The following is a 21170-nucleotide window of genomic DNA, read 5'->3' as shown; positions in this document are numbered from 1 at the left end:
CAGGCTAGAATACTGGAGTGGGTTGCCATACCCTCCGCCAGGGGATCTTCCCAACCCAGGGATCGAACCTGGGTCTCCTGCATTGCAGGCAGATTCTTTACCACCTGAGCTAGCAGGGAACCAAAATAGAGATTATCCGAGAAGATATACAAATGGCTAAAAAGCACATGAAATGATGCTCAACATGACTGATCATGAGAGGAATGCAAATCAAAACTACAATATGTTACCACCTTATGTCCATTAGGATGGTTACTAATAACAAAACAAAACCAGAAAACAAGTGTTGGTGAAAATGTGGAGAAACTGGAACCCCTGTGCACTGTTAGTGGGAATGCAAAATGGTATAGCCATGGTGGGAAAAAAAAAACAATACAGTAGCGATTCCTCAAAAAATTAAGAACAGAATTACCCTATGATCCAGTAATTCCAATTCTGGGTACATTAAGAACTGAAAGTGGAGTCTTTATGAGATATTTGTACACTCACTTTCATGACAGCATTATCCACAATAGCTAAGATCCACAAATGTCCACTGACAGATAAATGGATAAGCAAAATGTGGTACATAAATACAGTGGAACAGTGTTCAGTCTTGAAAAGAAATTCTGACATATACTATAACACAGATGAAACCTAAGGACACTACACTATGTGAAATAACCCAGTCACAAAAAGACAAATACTGCATGATTCCATTTAGTCAAAATCATAGAGACAAAGTAAAATAGTGGTTTCAACTAAATGGGAGAAGGAGGGAATGGGAAGTTACTGTTTAGTGAGTACAGCATTTCAGTTTTATAAGATGTTAAAAGTTACGGGATGGGTGGTGGTGGCTATTGTACAACAATGTGAATGTATTTAATACCATGAACTGCATATTTAAAGCTAATTAAAGTGGTAAATGTTACATGTATTTTACCGTAATTAAAAAAAAGCAAAAACGCTGGTTAGCAAAGCTTCAACAGTACATGAACCGAGAACTCCCAGATGTCCAAGCTGGATTTAGAAAAGGCAGAGGAACTAGAGATCAAATGGCCAACATCCGTTGGGTCATAGAAAAAAACGAGAGTTCTAGAAAGACATCTACTTCTGCTTTACTGACTATAGCAAAGCTTTTGACTGTGTGGATCATAACAAACTGTGGAATATTCTTAAAGAGATGGGAATACCAGACCATCTTACCTGTCTTCTGAGAAATCTGTATGCAGGTCAAGAAGCAAGTTAGAACAAGACATGGAACAATGGACTGGTTCCAAATAGGGAAAGGAGTATGTCAAGGCTATATATTGTCACCCTGCTTATTTAAACTTATATGCAGAGTACATCATGTGAAATGCCGGGCTGGATGAAGCACAAGCTAGAATCAAGACTGCCGGGAGAAGTATCAATAACCTCAGATATGCAGATGACACCACCCTTATGGCAGAAAGCAAAGAGGAACTGAAAAGCCTCTTGATGAAAGTGATAGAGGATAGTGAAAAAACTGGCTTAAACTCAACATTCAAAAAATGAAGATCATGGCATCTGGTCCCATCATGTCATGGCAAATAGATGCGGAAACAACAGAAACAGTGAGAGACCTTTTCTCTGGGACTCCAAAATCACTGCAGATGGTGACTGCAGCCATGAAACTAAAAGACGCTTGCCCCTTGGAAGAAAAGCTATGACCAACCTAGACAGCATATTAAAAAGCAGAGACAATACTTTGCCGACAAAGGTCCGTCTGGTCAAAGCTACGGTTTTTCCAGCAGTAATGTATGGATGTGAGAGTTGGACCATAAAGAAGGCAGAGCACCAAAGAATTGATGCTTTTCAACTGTGGTGATGGAAAAGATTTTTGAGTCCCCTGGACTGCAAGGAGATCCAACCAGTCCGTCCTAAAGGAAATCAGTCCTGAATATTCATTGGAAGGGCTGATGTTGACGCTGAAACTCCAATACTTCAGCCACCTGATGCGAAGAACTGACTCATTGGAAAAGACTCTGATGCTGGGAAAGATTGAAGGCAGGAGGAGAAGGGGATGACAGAAGATAAGATGGCTGGATGGCATCAGTGACTCAATGAACATGAGTTTGAGCAAGCTCCAAGAGTTGGTGATGGACAGGGAAGCCTGGTGTGCTGCAGTCCATGGGATTGAAAAGAGCTGGACAGGACTGAGTGACGGAACTGAACTGATACTTTATTGTAATATAACTGGCCAATATATTGATTAAAATGTTTCCTTTTAGTCTTATGTTTTTACTGAAAGTACAAGTCAGGGCTCTCAAACATTAGTGCCCATCGCAATCATCTGGAGGACTTGTTAAAACACAGATTGCTGGGCCCCATCCCTGGAGCTTCTGAGAACTTGCATTTTTAACAAATCCCCAGCTGATGTTAACGTTACTGGTCTAAGAACACTCTTTGAGAACTCTTGATATACACATATGTGTTGAAATTAAAGAGAAAATTCTTAAGACACAGTGGATCTCATAACCAATAATAAGAAAATATCAACTTTCTAAAATTCTAGATTTATAGAACAGTTGCAAAATAGATATGAGTTCCTGTTCAGCCTTTCCCAGCTTTCCTTTACTTTGAGGTCTTACACAACCAGAGAATATTTACCAAAATAAACCAATTAACCTTGGTACAATACAAAGTTAAGAACTTATTTGACTTTCACCAGTTTTTCCACTAACATTCTTCTTCCGTTCAGGATCTAACTCAAGATCCCATACTGCATTTAGTTGCCATGTATCCTTAGTCTTCTCTAATCTGTGACAATTTTCCCATCTTTGCTTGTCTTTCATGATTCTGACACTGCTGAAGAGTACTGATTAATCTATAGAATGTCCCTCAATTTGGGTTTGTCTCATGTTTCCTCAAGATCAGATTGAGGTTGTAGATTATTGGGAAGGAGACCACAGACGTGAGGTGCTTTTCTCAATGCACCATGTCAGGAGGTACACTGCTGAGTATTCAGAAATTGACTGACATTAACCTTGACCAATTGCCTAAGATTGTGTCTAGCAAGATTCTCTATTATTAGCTAAATATTTTTCCTTTAGAAATTACTAAATATGCTGAGGAAAATACTTTAAGACTATGCAAATATTCTGATTCTGCTTCAACTTTTACATGCCAGTTTTAGCATACTGTTGGATTGTGCCTATGGTCATTTTTATTGTTGTGTCCTAATGGTTATTTTTTAATTTCTCTTTCCTTCTACGTTAATTAATTGGGATTCTTCTGAAGGGAGAGCTATGAGTTCTTCCATTTGTCTGCTTATTCATTTATGTACTTATTTATATTAGCAATGGACACAGATATTTTAAATAATTCATTTTTGGTCAACTATCATTCTTTGGAAAAGAACAGATAAGAATAAAATTTAAGGAAATAGAAAAAATAACATTATAAATTTGAGTTTCCATTTAAACAAGTTAAATTTTTTGAAATTTATCCACTTAATTGTTTTATTCTTATATTATTTAAGTTGAAATTATTTCAAACACATATTTTAAAAGAATAAACTGGATCATTTGACATTAGTGTACAGGTGCTATTGGCACATGTACATCTGGACTCAGGGTTCAGTACTTCTTTCACAAATGCTAATATTTGTGAAACTATTCACAATTATTCATGTACAGACAATAGTACACAAACTATTCATGTACAGACAATACAATTTTTAAACTGTGTTCTTAAGACATTTATGAAGCAACTGGTGTATAATAAATAAAATAAAACTTTAAGCCAAAGAGTATTAGTTCCAATAATGGCAGAGATGTTTGTTTATATTAAATTAACTCTTCTCAGATAACAATTATAAACCATGGAAAAAATATTTAAAAAAAACAAAGGCACTACAGGTTGACCAAAAGTAGGCGGAAACTGGGGGGAGAAGAAGACTGAGAAAGAGGAGAGGAGAATCACACTTAGTAATATCCATGTTTACGTGCTTTTTCCATGAGGGTACTCACAGGCTATTTGATGCAGGATGGCTAAAAATTCAATTAGAAAGACAGTCTGTTGGCTTGGGGAGCTCAGGGCAGCCACAGTGGCTTGAAATTGAGACAAAAAATAGAAAACAGGAAGAGCCAGCCCTTCCTCTGGCAGGGAGGAAGCATCAAAACATGCATATAAATTTCTCTCAAATCTACGGCTAACCTTCAAATTCTACTTACATGAATGAGAGACTCCAAATATTCCAAAATAAAGTAATAGCTAGAAGACTGAAAGATATGAGAAGAGATTTCAGCTGCTGCGCATGAGGAGACACAGGGTTTTGAATTTGAGTTTAGAGGAGTTTCATAAGCAACTCAAACTTTCTATTGAAAGCTTAGAAAGACACTGCATTCAGACTAAAGGTAAGTCTTTAGGACTAAGGGATATGCCTCAGGACTAAGGGCAAAACCAAAACACACCTGCCCTAACAAACATAAAACCAAGACTCTTATGAAGTCACAGTGATCAGCCAGTAAGATAAACAGAGGAAGATAAAAGAAACCAGAGTCTCCACAATGTATTGTTTATAATGTCCACTAAACAATAAAAACTACTAGACGTGAGAAGAAAAGGGACCCACAATAAAGAGAAAAAGAAATCAACAGAAAATGACCACGAGATGATCTAGTTATGGGAATCAGTTCATAAAGGTTCTACAGAAGCTATAACAAGTATGTTCAACAACTTAAGGAAAGATACAACCACAGTGAGTAAACAGATGGAAATTTTCACCATTAAAATAAAAAACTAAAATAAGCCAAACAAATTCTAGAATGGAAAAATATGTTACCTGAAATTAAAAATTTATTGGATGAGCTTAAAAGCAGGTTGGAGATGGCAGAAAAAAAAGGCCAATGAACTTAAAAGGCAGATCAACTGAAATAATCTGAAGAATAGAAAGGGAAAAAGAAAAAAAAAGAACAGAGTCTCAGTCACCTGTGGGACAATTTTCAATGATCAAACATTATGGAATTGGAGACCCAGAAGAGAGGCAAAAATTGGGCACAGAAAGTTATAAAAATAGTGACCAACTATTTCTCAAATTTGGTGAAAACCATTGGCTTTCTACTGTAAGAACAGTAAACCCCAAAAGATTAAATACAAAAAGCCCCTAAATATCAGAAAATAAAACCTAGGTCCCCAAGACAGTCAAAACTGCTGAAAACCAGTAACAAAAACAAAACCTTAAAAGCAGCAAAAGGGGATTCCATATATATGGGAGCAACAATGTAAATAATGGCAGATTTTTCACCATAAACAATGAAGTCTAGAAGACAAAGGAACACATTGTTTAATTTTTTTTGCAGGGGGGGGTGCTGCACCTCAGTGGCAGGGATTGAACTGAACCCTTGGCAGTGAAAGCGCCAAGTCCTAACCACTGGACCACCACGGAGTTCCCAAGGAACAGGGACTTTTAAAGTGCTAAGAGGGAAAAACTCAAACCAGGTTTCTTACCATTAAAGGAGAATTACAAATATGAAAAGGGAAAAGCCTAAAACAAACTCTGTTGACACTGTATTGGAACTGGAGATATCAATGTGAACTCATGGTTTTCAAAATATATAATATAATTTGATAAATTTAAAGAATACTTGAAAAAAAAAACAAAATATATAATATAGATGTAAAATAAAAGTTAACATTTAAATCCTGTCTTCTAAATACAATTCGGCACTAAAAGGAGCCATAGCTCCCTGGAGAAATGCTTGATTCCTGGAATGGACAGAGTAAATACAAGACGAACCTGGAAATACTCAGGGAATAATGGACATATATCATAGGGGCACAGATGCCAGCCTAAATGGGCTCTCATTTGACAAAATGGAAGAGTATTAAAATAAAATATTAATGGATTACAATCTGTTGAATAAAACAGGATACATTTCTTGAAAGATACAAATGACTAAAACTGACAGAATAAGAAACAGAAAATCTGGACAGTTCTATAGGGGCTTCCCAGGTGGCTCAGTGGTAAAGAATCTGCCTACCAATGCAGGAGATGCAGTTCAACCCTTGGGTCGAGAAGATCCCCTGGGGAAGGAAATGGCAACCCACTCCAATCACAGACAGAGGAACCTAGTGGGCTATGGGGTCACAAAAGAGTTGGACGTGACTTAGCGACTAAATAACAACAGACAGCTCTATAACTATTAAAGAAGCTGAAATTATTAGAAACTATTACACATAAATGGCTTCCCTGGTAGCTCAGGCAGTAAAGACTCAGCCTGCAATGTGGGAGACCTGGGTTTGATTCCTGGCTTGGGAAGATCCCCTGGAGGAGGGCATGGCAACCCATTCCAGCATTCTTGCCTGGAGAATCCCCATGGACATAGGAGCCTGGGGCACTATAGTCCATGGGGTCGCAAAGAGTTGGACACGACTAAGCAATTAAGCACACTACATTACACATAAATTAAAAAAAAAATCTTCCCACAAAGAAACCTTCTGGGCCAGACAGTGTTACTGGTGAGTTCTACTTAATAGTAAGGAAGAACATCACAACAAAGATATCAGAAAAAAAAAAAAACAAAAAAACAACCTACAAACTAAAATCCCTTTTGAACAAAAGGGATTGACACAAAACAAAAGTTTTGACACAAAACTTCTTAACAAAGTCAACTGATGTGCTTCTCCACATTAATAGAATGGGAGATGCATTTGACAAAATTAAACACCAATTTATAACTTAAAAAAAATACCTCAGCAAGCTAGAAATAAATGGGAACTTCTTCAATCCCATAAAGGGCACCTAAAAAATTTCAACGAACATCATTCTTAGTGGTGAAAGACTATTTAAAACTCTCTCACAACTGGGAACAAAGCAAAGATGTCCTCTTACCACATCTATTCGACATTATATGGAGGCCTTAGCAATTCAAATAAAGAAAAAGAAACAAAAGGCAAGTAAGTTGAAAAGAAAAAAATTCTCTTTATTCACAAATGATAGGAAACAAAGACAACAGTCAAAAACCAACTGCATTTATATACTCTTAACAATAATCAGAGAATGAGAAAAGTTTATAATAGCACTGAAAAAACATTAAATACTTAGGAATAAATCTAACAAACTACATACACAAAATGGACACTGAAAACTGGAAAAAAGAAAACAAACATTGCTTGGAAAAATTTTAAAAGACAAACAGAGATACAGACCATGTCTGCACACTGGAAGACTCTATTATTGAGCAGTTAATTCTATGCAAATAGATATTTGAGCTTCAAAAAAAAAAAATCCAAATCAACACCCCCATAGACTTCTTTTAATAGAAATTCTAACAATTCTAAAATTTATATAGAAGTATAAAGTACCTATAGCCAAAACAGTATTAAAAATGTGGCGGACTCACACTACCTGATTTCAAGAATTAACAAAGCTACAATAATCAAGACAGTGCAGTGTTCAGTGCAAGGACAGACACCTCTAAAAAAACAGAAGACCTTGAACTCATCTTCTGTGTCACGCAGGGACATGAAGTAGGAGTTGGTCAGTGCCTCAGCCACTGATACCCTTTGCTCTGCATACAGCAGCAAGCAGTCTCCTTTCCAGGAGGTTCAGAAATAGACTACATTTGTTCAGCCAACTGATTTCTGACAAAGGCACCCATGTAATTCAGTGGAGGAAAGGAAAGTCTTTTCAGCAATGGTTCCAAAACAAGTGAATAAAAAAGTTGGAGATTGTACAACACAGGGAATATAGCCAATATTTTATAGTAACTATAAATGTAGTATAACCTTTAAAAACTGTGAGTCACTATAGTGTACACCTGTAACTTATTATAATGTGGTATGAAATACATCAACTGTATTTTAATAAAAATATAAATAATTAAACAAATAAATACTATAATCACTAGCCAAGCAAACAAATAAGAAAATAAGTACAATAAAATGTTAATAATAAATTGAAGGAAGAAATAAACTATCTTAATAATTCTCAGTCCAAAAAAACTATGGAGAAAATAATGAGCCTCAAAATATTTCACAGCACACTTAAGAATTAATTTGAAATGGGCCAGAATTCAAGGCAAAAGCTAAAATTTATAAAGCTTCTAGAATAAAATCTAGAATATCTTTATAATCATGAGGTAAGGTTAATAGACTGAACTTCATTCAAAACTCAGAAACTTCTCATCAAAAACACACCATGAGTAAACAGGCAAGATACAGATTGTGAGAGGATATTCAGAACACACAGATGACAAAGGACTGTTATCTAGAACTAAGACAGACAAAAAAGATCTTCATGACCCAGATAATCACAATGGTATGAACCTAGAGCCAGACATCCTGAAATGTGAAGTCAAGTGGGCCTAAGAAGCATCACTACAAACAAATTAGTAGAGGTGATGGAATTCCAGCTGAGCTATTTCAAATCCTAAAAGATGATGCTGTGAAAATGCAGCACTCAATATGCCAGCAAATTTGGAAAACTCAGCAGGGGCCACAGGACTGGAAAAGGTCAGTTTTCACTCCAATCACAAAGAAAGGCAATGCCAAAGAATGTTCAACTGCTACTGCTGCTAAGTTGCTTTAGTCGTGTCCGACTCTGTGTGATCCCAGAGACAGCAGCCTACCAAGCTCTTGGCCCTGGGATTCTCCAGGCAAGAATACAGGAGTGGTTGCCATTTCCTTCTCCAGTGCGTGAAAGTGAAAAGTGAAAGTGAAGTCGCTCAGTCATATCCAACTCTTTGAGACCCCATAGACTGTAGCCTAACCAGGCTCCTCCATCCATTGGACTTCCCAGGCAAGAGTACTGGAGTGGGTTGCCATTGCCTTCTCCGAAGAATGCTCAAACTACCGCACAATAGCACTCATCTCACACGCTAGCAAAGTAATGCTCAAAATTCTCTAAGCCAGGCTTCAACAGTATGTGAACCGTGAACTTCCAGGTGTTCAAGCTGGTTTTAGAAAGGGCAGAGGAACCAGAGATCAAGCTGACAACATCTGCTGGATTATCAAAAAGCAAAAGAGTTCCAGAAAAACGTCTATTTCTGCTTTATTGACTATGCCAAAGCCTTTGACTGTGTGGATCACCACAAACTGTGGAAAATTCTTAAAGAGATGGGAATACCAGACCACCTGACCTGCCTCTTGAGATATCTGTATGCAGGTCAGAAAGCAACAGTTAGAACTGGACATGGAACAACAGACTGGCTCCAAATTGGGAAAGGAGTACATCAAGGCTGTATATTGTCACCCTGATTATTTAACTTCTATGCAGAGTACATCATGAGAAACACTGGGCTGGATGAAGCACAAGCTGGAATCAAGATTGCAGGGAGAAACATCAATAACCTCAGATATGCAGATGACACCACCTTTATAGCAGAAAGTGAAGAAGAACTAAAGAGCCTCTTGATGAAAGTGAAAGAGGAGAGTGAAAAAGCTGGCTTAAAGTTCAATATTCACAAAACTAAGATCATGGCATCTGGTCCCATCACTTCATGGGAAATAGATGGGGAAATGATGCAAACAGTGACAGACTTTATTTCTTGGGGCTCCAAAATCACTGCAGACAGTGACTGCAGCCATGAAATTAAAAGACATTTTCTCCTTGGAAGGAAAGTTATGACCAACCTAGATGGCATATTAAAAAGCAGAGACATTACTTTGCCAACAAAGGTCTGTCTAGTCTAGGCTATGGTTTTTCCAGTAGTCATGTATGGATGTGAGAGTTGGACTACAGAGAAAGCTGAGCGCCAAAGAATTGATGCTTTTGAACTGTGGTATTGGAGAAGACTCTTGAGAGTCCCTTGGACTGCAAGGAGATCCAACCAGTCCATCCTAAAGCAGATTAGTCCTATTTATTCACTGGAAAGATTGATGTTGAAGCTGAAACTCCAATACTTTGGCCACTTGATGCAAAGAACTGACTCTTTGGAAAAGACCCCAATGATGGGAAAGTTTGAAGGTGGAGGAGAAGGGGACGACAGAGGATGAGATAGTTGGATGGCATCACCCACTCAATGGACATGAGTTTGAGCAAGCTCAGGGAGTTGGTGATGGACAGGGAGGCTTGGTGTGCTGCAGTCCATGGAGTCGCAAAGAGTCGGACACGACTGAGCAACTGAAGACAGACAATGCAATTCGTTTAATGCAAAAAAAAACCCCCAGATACTTAACAAAAGATAATATCCTAATAGCCAATAAGCACATGAAAAAGTATTTAACACATGCTCACCAAAAAAGCTTAAAGGACATTCACAGCAACTTCATTTTAAAAAATGGAAATAGCTCAAGTGTCTATCAAAGGAAGAAAACAAAGTGTGGTATATTTATTCAATAGAATATACTGTACAGTAAAAGAGAATGAACAACTAGATAAACACAGTAGTATAGTGAATCTCATAAACATTATGCTGAGTGAGAGTGAGACCCCAACATGTATGATTCTATTACACACAATTCAAGCAAGGTGAAACTAATCTATGACAGGAAGCTGATCAATGTTTGATTCATTGTGGGCAGGGAAACTGGTTGGAAAGGAGAATGAGGGAACTTTCTTGGGTAATGAAAATGTCCTACAGTCCTGGGTGTTCATTGGCGGGACTGATGTTGAAGCTGAAACTCCAATACTCTGGCCACCTGATGTGAAGAGCTGACTCCTTTGAAAAGACCTTGATGCTGGGAAAGATTGAGGGCAGGAGGAGAAGGGGACGGCAGAGGATGAGATGGTTGGATGGCATCAATGACTTGATGGACATGGGTCTGGGTGGACTCCGGGAGTTGGTGATGGACAGGGAGGCCTGGCGTGCTGTGGTTCGTGGGGTCACAAAGAGTCTGACACTGAGCGACTGAACTGAACTGATAGCTTGATTGGGGTGGTGGTTACATAGCCGAAAAGATGTCAAAAATTCAGTGACTTATGCAATTAATATATATGTAATTCACTGTATGAAACCTTTATTTCAATGAAAATATAAAAGTATGCAGTTAACATTTCAGGGATAAAGTACTAGAGGTTTGAACAGTTAATAAAAATGTTATTTTATTTTTCTGAAAAGAAAAAAAAAAAGTCATGGCAGGGAGAAAATGAATTTTTCTCCAAAATTTCTTTTACCCTCAGAAATGAGTATAATACAACTCAGGGGGAACATTAGTTAGATTCAGGAAACTTTTAGGAGTTTCCAGAGTAGGGATGCAGATGCATGCTAAGTTGCTCCAGTCATGTCTGACTCTGTGACCCTATGGATTGTAGCCTGAGATATTCCTTTGTGCGTGGGATTTTTCAGGCAAGAATACTGGAGTGGGTTGCTATGCCCTACTCCAGGGAATCTTCCCGACCCAGGGATTGAACCCGTGTCTCTTAAGTCTCCTTCACTGGCAGGCAGGTTCTTTACCACTAGCGCCACCTGGGAAGCCCAAGGATATATACAGGTTTTTATTTTCTAGACATTCCATCTGTAAAATGGGTATATGATCTTTTTCTCCAAAGGAAGTCACCTAGATTACTAAACTACAACTGGTCAGAGTCCTTAGATCAGTCTGAAACAAAAAGGCCAAAGAATCAAATATTTTACTTTCAGAATTTTACTATTATAAGACTCCTTTCAGCTAAAATAAACTAGTGAGTATAACAGCCACAGGCAAGATAGGTTCTATCTCCATACAGCATCTGAAAAGGTAGCTTCATTTCTAAACCAGAGGCAGAGAGCTTTGCGTTGGAGTACTTTAATACGTTTTTATATTGCATATAAAGCACATAAGCATAAACCAGTAAGATGCCTTGCTGAAAACTACCTGCTTTGTAAAAGCAGGCTGTAATTCTGAACAAGTTTTCAATTTTCACACTGCTGCTAGGGTAAAACATTTTAAAGAGTTTAATTTTTTACAATGGATTCAATGACATAGGATTATCTAACAAAGTAATGGCTAATCAATAGAAGGTTTAGTTGTCAGGTGAAACATATAACACACTAAAAGGGATTGATTACCAGACTTCTCCTTATTTACTAGAAGGTATATATTTAAAATGACACAAACTTGTTACCAGGCTGCATTTTTTTAACCTTGCAAAAAGCTGCTTAAGAAATCTGTTCAGCAGTCCTATAGCAAAACAAGACATACTATAATGAAAATGGCTAGTGATTGGGGGGTGGGAAGGCACGTATACAGGGACCTTCAGATATATATAGAAATATATATATATATATATGGGATAGAAAAAGCAAACTAAAAGCGACATCTAGGGAAGGTGAAACTGAGCTTTAAAAATGCCACAATGATGCTATCAAATCTCATTCAATAGATGCAAAGCTGTATCTGATCTCATTCCATGTTGCTCTTATGGCAGATTTTTTTTTAAGGACTCATGCAACTGGTACAATAGCCCCTCCTACCTTTTTAATGGTACATCCAGATTAAGCACTGAACACAAAATGAATTGGGCCCATATGGACTTCAACCAGCATATAAACTGTTTCTTTTATAATTTATTCACAGTATCTTATGTCTCTATATGAAAATACACTTTTTATGGTCATTGCAACCCAGGAGTTCAATAGTATTTTTTCTACTAAGTCAGTGATTACACAATTTATCAAAGAATGATTACACCGAAATAAAAATAAAACAAAAATCAACCCCCTATACACTCTTCCTTCCTCAAAGTAATTTTAAGACTGCTGATTATTAAATTGCTTCTTTTTGAAAACGGGTTTTTGTAGCTAGACACAAATTGCAAAAGCCATGTTTAAAAAACAAAAAAAGTTATTAGACTCTGAAGGATTCAGCCAAAGTGGGAAGTTAAATAAACAAATCACTTCATCAGACTTGGAAAGATCACTTCTGTCTTACTTAAGAGACCTACATTAATTACCTTTAAGGTCTTTTACATGGACTATTTAAAAGAAGTACAATTTATTTATTTATTTCAAATGAGGTGCTTCTTCTGAAGTATTAAATAATGTCTACAAATGCAAAAGCATTTTTATAAATAGGTAATTAAAACAGATGACTAAAATTAAGTCAAGCTGCAGAACATTACCCAGGATGCACTATGTTTTTGTGTTGTTGTTGTTTTTTTAATAAACATCTCAGGCAATTTTTTCCCATCCAAAGCCCAAAGCACTTCAGGAGAAAAAAAAGAAGTAGGAAGTTTCATAGGGGGAAAAAGCATACATATATAATGAAATAATGCCAAACTCCAAACTAAAGTATTTACAAGATAGTCCCTGAAGCACAGTTTGTCATATTGCAATTACACCTTGCCTACTGCCAAATCAAAGTGCTTACTATTTCCACTAGGGGGAGAAATATCTTAACATAAGGCAACAGCAGATATGGAACGGGTTTTCTTGAGCAATTATCAGAACAAAGCTCCCTTGGCTGTGTGTACCTTCTAATTACTCAATACAATTAAAATGACTAACCTAAAACAAATAGGAAAAAAACCTGCCAGCCTGATATGAGGGACTTCATTAAACCTTTCCCCCTCATCAATCAAATCAGAAAGAAGGCAATGCCATTACATATTATACAAACACTACAGAGCTATTAAAGGAAGTAAATTCAGTGAGTTTCTTACTTTTTTGTTTATAAAGGAAGTGGCTCTCTTGAAAAAGAAATGTCGTGGTATTTACCCATCTGGATGCTGCTTGAAAACAAATTGTCCTCCTAAGAGCAGAAATACAGTATGTTTTCTCTCAGTTCACTGGCTTATGAATGACTTTTTGTTGTTGTTGTTGTTTTGTTCATACACATGATAATGTCATTTTCTGTGTCAGCGATGTGCTTGTTCCTCCTACTCATCCAACTGTATAAAGGAGCTATGCCAATCAGACCTCCATGCTTACACTGGATTGTTTTAACTTTAAGTTCTTTACTGCTGGTTTCTGTGCATCTACTCCAAGTTAATGTTTAGAACAACACAGGAATTTAGGGGAGGGGTGGGGTGGTAGGAAAGGAAAACAGCTACTTATTCCTTCTAAAAGGCTTATGCAGTTCCTTTTATAAGGCCCAGTCATTAACAGAAGATGACAAGAGAGTCATTTTTCTTCAGCTGACAATTGCGACATTTTTCCAGCAGCCTGCAAGGTGTTGAAAACCTGGCAGCTGTTACCTCCTGGGATGAAGATACTTTTTTATCCTCCCTTGACAGTTTAACTCAGTGGGTCAGCACCTTTAAAGACTGCAAAGTATCCTTGAAGAGGATGGAAGCTTGAATTACTGCTCCCTCCCTAATCAATGTAAACCCTCACTGCAGGTGAAGCCTCCATCTATAGAGGTGCATGGGGGAGGAAAATGTAATGCCCTGAGCCAGATGGTTTTTATCTTGTTTTTAAAGAATAAAGGAACAAGCTAACAAGGGAGACAGCTACTTTGTTAGCTTCTTGGCCTCTCTCATGGCTTTGCATCCCCAGGGTTCCAGCTACACAAGAGAAAGAATACAGAAAAACGTAAACACTTAAAGAAATATAACTAGAGGGCTGGCATCATGCTGCTTTCAAAGAGTTGAGAGGGCTCTACTCAATGCTTTATTTATCACTACCCACGTTCTCAGGATGGTAAGTGGACACATACACAAAGGGAATGGGGGATGGGGGAGGGATTAGACCGAGGTCACAATTTACTCAATTACAGAGAAAGGCAGAGTTGACAGATCCTATTAGCACCAATGTAAAGCTAAGAAGGAGTATGCATGTTGTAAGGCTATGTTTTCAAAAAGTAATGAGTACTTTCATGTATCCTCTCAGGCCTTTGCCCTTGTTTGTAGATATGAATACTATGAACACAGTTGCTATGGTTTTCTGGGCTTCACATTCTAGGAATAAAAGTAAAAAAATTGTAGCTACTCTGTACATCTTTTAAATAAAAGTTTACACTTATAACAACAAGAGGTCAGAAGATTATTCAGAAATTTAGAAAATTAAAAAAATAATCACACACCCCCCACTGCCTTCTAATATTGGATATAAAATGGAAAAGCAGGTATACAAAACAACTTGGTGACATAGGGAGTAATGTCTTCTGACTTTCTCTTTCAATCTTTTTTCTGCTAATGTCTTTGTCAAGCCTTAGAATTATGGTTACAGTAAACTCATAATACAAGTCAGGGAGGGTTCTTTTCTACTCTGTTTTCTATTTTGGTGTTATTTATTCCTCAAATGTTTGATAGAGTTCACCAGAAAACCATGTGGGCCTTTTGATAATTCAGTTTTTCAACAGACATAGGGCTCTTCAAATTTTATTTCACCTTGTTTTGGTATCAGTAAGTTGTGTTTTTCAAGGAACTGGTCCATGTCATCAAAGATGCCAAATATTTGGTATAAAGTTATTTATAATATTCCCTTTTACCTTTTTTAATGTAAGAACTGTAGTGATACTTCTTTCAGTTCCTCTAACAGTTAAATAACTCTAAATTAACAGGCAGTGTTCATATCCTATCAACAATGATTAAACTATACTTTAGAATAATATATATAAACTCTAAAATTAGTTCAAAACAACACTAAATTTATTAGAACATAACAGTATTTTAAAACCAGTGGTTAAAGAGTGGTAAGCCCCTAGAAATACTAGGGGCTTGCATACTAGAAATAGTATGCAAAACAATCTCAAGTTAAGGGACTAGGCCACATGATGCAAATCCTACTTATATCGACATGAGGTAAAAGGCAGCTCTGACACCTTTTTATCTATATAACTTGACTAAAGGCGGGGTATGGAGAGCAAATGGCATTTCATTATTGTCCTATGCATAGAGAAAAGAGGGCGTATAAACAGTTTCTATACTATATCCTACATTAAAAACTCAGTGATGGGGTAATCAAGTTCAGAGCAGTCCTGGACAGCTGCCCTGTGACCCTCTAGTATTGACCCCTGTTATTCATCACTCATCCCTAAGATTGAGAGGGCAAGCTCCTAGGGAGTGACCACCACAATAGACAGACACAAGCCAACAGTAATCTGGTTCCAGCAAAAAAACAGATGGCACTGCAATAAATTTACAAATCTGCATTCATGGGGCTGTTAAAACACCCAGAAGCTAAAAGACTCTGAGGGCCCCAGGAGGATCTCTTACTTCCCCATTTCTAAAGGCCATTTCTCTTTCCAAGAACACTGAGTTCATGCTCTTCACAAAGAGAATAGAGATAAAACCCTTTACAAAGAAAGGAGGGGGGAAAGCCTCATGACCTAATTAATCTTCAGAGCTTGGATCTCAACACTGAATGACAGATATTAGAAAAATAATTTTGGAGCACTAGGAGGATAAAAACAAAACTAAAAAATGCTTGTTAAATTAAAGCAGACGGGGTAAAGAGAACCTGCTAAAAAAGCAATGAAAAAATAAAAACATTAAATTTTTTTCAAACACTGCACAAAACAGATCTTGCAAGTAGAAAATGATTTAATAATGTATGCATTTATTTTTAAAATGAATCAGATTAGTCCCATGTGTGACCTACTGGTCCATCTGTATGTGCTGGACTTAATAGGCACGATTCTCTCTCTTGCTTCAGTTTGAAGTATGAGAGAGATAAATTTAGTTTAATTTTCAACAGATCAGCCTATCCATTTTCCAAATGGACCATCTGGATCAGCCTATTAAAATTAATTTATAACTTTGCAGAGTGAAAATTCGTTTGTTAGCTTAAATAAAGTTGCCAAAACTTTTTGTCATGTCATTGTTTTCTGACAGTTGTTTCTGTGTAGTGGGCAGAGTGTTTCCACTTCCAAATTTATCTTATTCAATTTCATCCTATATATTTAGATTTATAGATCAGGTGTTTATCTCTAAGAGTTAAAACTCTAACTGAACAATATCAATGCTTGATGATCCTCTGGCTATTTAACAAAGCTTCCTGAACAGATTCAATTCTACTTACAATTATTTTTATTAAAAAAATTTCCATCCAAAATTGTTTTAACATAAATAAAAAGTGATGTGTCACAATTTCAATTACTTTCCCCCTAAATTAACACTGTCTACCGACTAGAGGTAGAGGGCGGAAGTAAAAATGCTTTGGCAACACTGAGATCTTTCAAATCACTGACTTGATAATTAAACAAGTCATCAGATCTTTCTCGGCCTCCATTTTCTTCATCTATAAACTGGAAATCATATCTAGCAACTTTATACGGTTCTTGTGAGGGTTAAGTAAAATTAAGTATCAGCTTCACAGTGGGTGCTCAACAAATATTCAATCTCTTCTCCTTCTTCTTAGAATAATGCCATAGATGCAAGTAAATTAAAATTATTTTTACTACTGCTGGTGCTCATTTACTCCAATTTTATATTTAAAATAAATATTTGTGCATACCTATTCTCTGGCAACACTGTAAGAACTTGTTTTTGCTGCCAGTGGGAGATGGAAGATGTTAGAGGTTGCTACAGGCAGTGAGAAGAACCAATTTTTTGACCAAATGTTTTTTAACATTTTAGTTTTTAAAAACAGAGCACCACAGAATTGAACTTTCAAAGAAAATATTATCTTTGAGAAGTCGGGCACTGTGGTGAGTAAAAATTATTTTAAAGTTGTCATTAATATTGGCCTTTACTTCCAGAAAAAGCAAACAAATTTGCTCAGACTTATAGGAGCTAACTTCATTACTGGCAGATCCCTTTTAGTTTTTATTATTTTTCAGCGTATGAAGAATCTTAATAAAAAAGTAAGGTTTAAACTATTCTACTATCTGCATTTAAGATACATTTCAAGTTATTTTCCCCTGAATAAGAAAACTTTCCTTTGATTTTTGTTTTCACTACGTGTAAACAACTGACTGCCCTGTACTTGTACACTTAGGATAATTTTTAAATGACTGGGAAAACAATGTTAACTGATTGAAATTGATGACTTGAGAGCCAGACAAACTTCAGAGTATTCTTAATTTAAGCTCCAGTACTTAACAAATGGCAAATTGAGGGTTTCCTGTCTTTTGTTTTGTTGTTGGTAGCTTTTTATTTTAAGTAAGACTGAATTTCATACCTGTCTAAGTGAATTCTTCTCTGGTATTATCTTCCTAGGGGGTTCGCCATTATTACAGTCTTCTCTCTCTGAGGAATTCTGTGAAAGAAAGTAAGCTTTAATTCAGTTCTCATTATCTTCAATCTTATTCTGTGGGAGTAAACTGAATTACATTTCTAATTCTGTAAGCTAGAATACCGTGTATATTTATGCATTTGTTCATATGAAGATTTATATACATATAGACATACACTTATGTAAAGGAAAACATATGCCCATGTATATAAATAAATGTATGTAGGGACCTAGGTGGGAAAGTATTTCATCTATATTTAAGCACTGCCCAGCAGATCATATTCATTATAAGTCTAGTTTATCATTCTTTGAAAATGTAGGTTGGCACTGGACACGAAAAAGCTCCAATCTATACTTAGCTGATAACAACTTAAGCCAGGATTACTGCCTTCTCTTAAAAGTTTTAAACCATAGTAAAGTTTGATTGGTCCAAGTTCTCAAAGTCGGATCCTAAAAAAAATTTAGTTATTTCTCTTCCTCTCTCAGATTTGATTTTATTAAAAATAGTGCTTAGTTAGCTTAAAGCAATAAAATTTAATCAGGGTTTAACAGTTAAAATCCACTCTTGCCACTGTAAACTCAAATAGCAGCTAGAAGACCCTAAAATGTCAATGAGATGTTTAATACTTAAAAAGAGGGAAATAACAATTCAATTGGAAGCAAGTTCAGAGTTCTAAATATCAACAGAGTAAAAAGGCAACCCATAAAATGGAGGGAAGATTGCAAATTATTTATCTGATAAAGAATTAACATCCAGAATATAGACAGACGTTGTGAAAACTCAACAACAAAAAACAGAACCACCTGATTCAAAAGTGGATGAAGACTTGAATAGAAATTTATCCAAGAATATATACAAATGGTCAACAGGCACATGAAAGGATGTTCAGTATCACTACTCATTTCATAAATGAACAGCAAAACTACAAGGTACCACACATTCATTAGGTAGGCTATTATCAAAAACAAACAAGCAAAAAATAACAGGTATTGATGAGGCTGTTGAAAAATGAACTTTCGTGCATCTTTGGGGGGAATGTAAAATGGTATATCTACTATGGGAAACAGTATGGTTTCTCAAAGAATTAAAAAAGGAATTACTATATGATCCAACAATTCCACCTCTGAGTACATACTCAAAAGAACTGAAAGAGGAGTCTTAAAGAAATATTTGTACATCTGTGTTTGTGGCAGCATTATCCACAACAGCTAAAACACGGAAGCAATGCAAGTGTATGCTGATGGATGAATGGTTAAGCAAAATTCAGTATATACTTACAATGGAATAATATTCAGCCTTAAAAAGGAAGGAAATTCTGACACATACCACAACATTGTTGAATCTTGAAGACATTATACCAAGACATTATACTAAGTGAAATAAGCTAGTCATAAAAAGATAAATACAGCATGATTCCACTGACATAACACACTTAAGAGTGTTCAAAATCATTCATACAGAAGGTAGAATGTTGATTACCAGGGGCTGTGAGAAGGAAGGAATGGGGAATTATTGTTCAATGGGTAGAGTTTCAGTTTAACCAGATGAAAAGAATTATGGAGATGAATGGGGGTGATGGTTGCACAACATTATGGATGTATTTAATATCACTGAACTATATACTTTTAAAATGGTTAAGATGATAAATTCTATGTGTATTTTACCACATTAAAAAAAAACTGAAAAAAATCTGGCAATCCACACATGTAAATCACTATCTGCAAGGCAAAATACAGAAAATTGAAATACACATTATTTGGGCTCTATTTTCCACAATTACATGTATGAGTGTGTGCCAAGTCATTTCAGTCGTGCCTGACCCTTTGTGACCCAATGGACATAGCCTGCCTGGCTCCTCTGTCCATGGGATTCTCCAGGCAAGAATACTGGAGTGGGTTGCCATGCCCTCATCCAATTACATGTGTAATGTTAATATTTTAGAAAGTGCAGCTGATTTACTTATTATATTACATATATTCATCATATTCTAACTGAGGAGTTACTTTCAGATCCAAAAATTATATCCAACATGAGTTTAACGGAAAAATTTCATACAAGTATGAAATCGAATACAGGATCATAATGGTGTTTTAAACTTAGTATACATTTTTTGCATTTTATATCAAGAGGCCCTCTATGGCTAACATCTGTGTGCCTTCTGTGTCACACCTTGATAGGCCAGCACACTAAGGTGTTCCTTTTGGCCAGAAATCTTTTATGAGGTTTAACTTAATATTTTACATTTGTAATGACCACTTTAAGGTCCCTAAAATCAATACAAAGAAAAAGAAAAAAAAATGTTATGTTACAAGCTAGGGATAGAAGCTCAATAACTTCAGAATTCTAACTGCTTTTATTCTCCAATACAAATGAATTGTATTCAATTAAGCCAATATTCAATTTTAAACTTATAATCTGTAAGTAACTACTTCCCAGTCCATGAAGTTACGCACCCTCCTTTAAATAAAATACCATTTCAGATTACCTAAACCTGTTTAATTCAATGTAAGCTCCTATATTTCAAAAAAAAATTTTTTTAATGTCATCATAATAAAGTTGGAAGCTTAATTACTTTCTGGTGAAAGTCTGTTATACTGAAGACATTATAAAGCACATTTTTACTCTACAGGTGCTTGGGATGAAACAAAACTGATGGCAAGCTCTCTACACTAAATTACATAGCAAAAAAACTGTGATCTTAACCTAATGCGATGAGTCAGTTCAGTTCAGTTGCTCAGTTGTGTCCGACTCTGCGACCTCATAGACTGCAGGACGCCAGGCTTCCCTGTCCATCACCAACTCCCGGAGCTTACTCAAACTCATGTTCTTTGAGTCAGTGATGCCATCCAACCATCTCATCCTTTGTCGTCCCCTTTTCCTCCTGCCTTCAATCTTTCCCAACATCAGGGTCTTTTCCAGTGAGTCAGTTCTTCGAATCAGGTGGCCAAAGTATCGGAGTTTCAGCTTCAGCATCAGTCCTTCCAATGGATATTCAGGACTAATTTCCTTTAGGATGGACTGGTTGGATCTCCTTACAGTCCAAGGGACTCTCAAGAGTCTAGTCCAACACCACAGTTCAAAAGCATCAATTCTTCTGTGCTCAATGGCTATCTAGCCCAAATCAGCAATTTTCTTCCTCCTGACCCTCTATTTTTTCTGATTTAGATGGGAAACTGTTGAGTGAGCAT

At 36.5% G+C, this 21170-nt stretch overlaps 1 protein-coding gene and 1 non-coding gene across 9 annotated transcripts in view; both read right to left on the bottom strand.

Moving 5' to 3' along the window:
* BTRC (beta-transducin repeat containing E3 ubiquitin protein ligase) overlaps nucleotides 1–21170 on the bottom strand; it is a 180768-nt gene that overhangs the window by 67137 nt on the left and 92461 nt on the right. For 5 of the 8 annotated variants that reach the window (XM_070470049.1, XM_070470055.1, XM_070470052.1 and 2 more), the window contains one exon: nucleotides 17928–18005. The exons of 2 other annotated variants lie outside the window; for them this stretch is intronic. In XM_070470049.1, the coding sequence (XP_070326150.1) occupies nucleotides 17928–18005 (78 nt within the window). Of the gene's footprint in view, nucleotides 1–3971; nucleotides 3992–17927; nucleotides 18006–21170 lie in introns of those variants that run through there. One more of the 8 variants, XM_070470057.1, reaches the window with a different exon arrangement.
* Nucleotides 48–119, bottom strand: TRNAC-GCA (transfer RNA cysteine (anticodon GCA)). Its single transcript has one exon. It is a non-coding gene; the product is annotated as a tRNA-Cys (tRNA).

The sequence above is a fragment of the Odocoileus virginianus genome, chromosome 7, assembly GCF_023699985.2.
Source record: "Odocoileus virginianus isolate 20LAN1187 ecotype Illinois chromosome 7, Ovbor_1.2, whole genome shotgun sequence".
In the NCBI taxonomy this organism is placed as follows: Eukaryota; Metazoa; Chordata; class Mammalia; order Artiodactyla; family Cervidae; genus Odocoileus; species Odocoileus virginianus.
The sequence above is the reverse complement of the archived record's forward strand: the minus strand, read 5'-3'. Positions and strand labels throughout refer to the sequence as shown.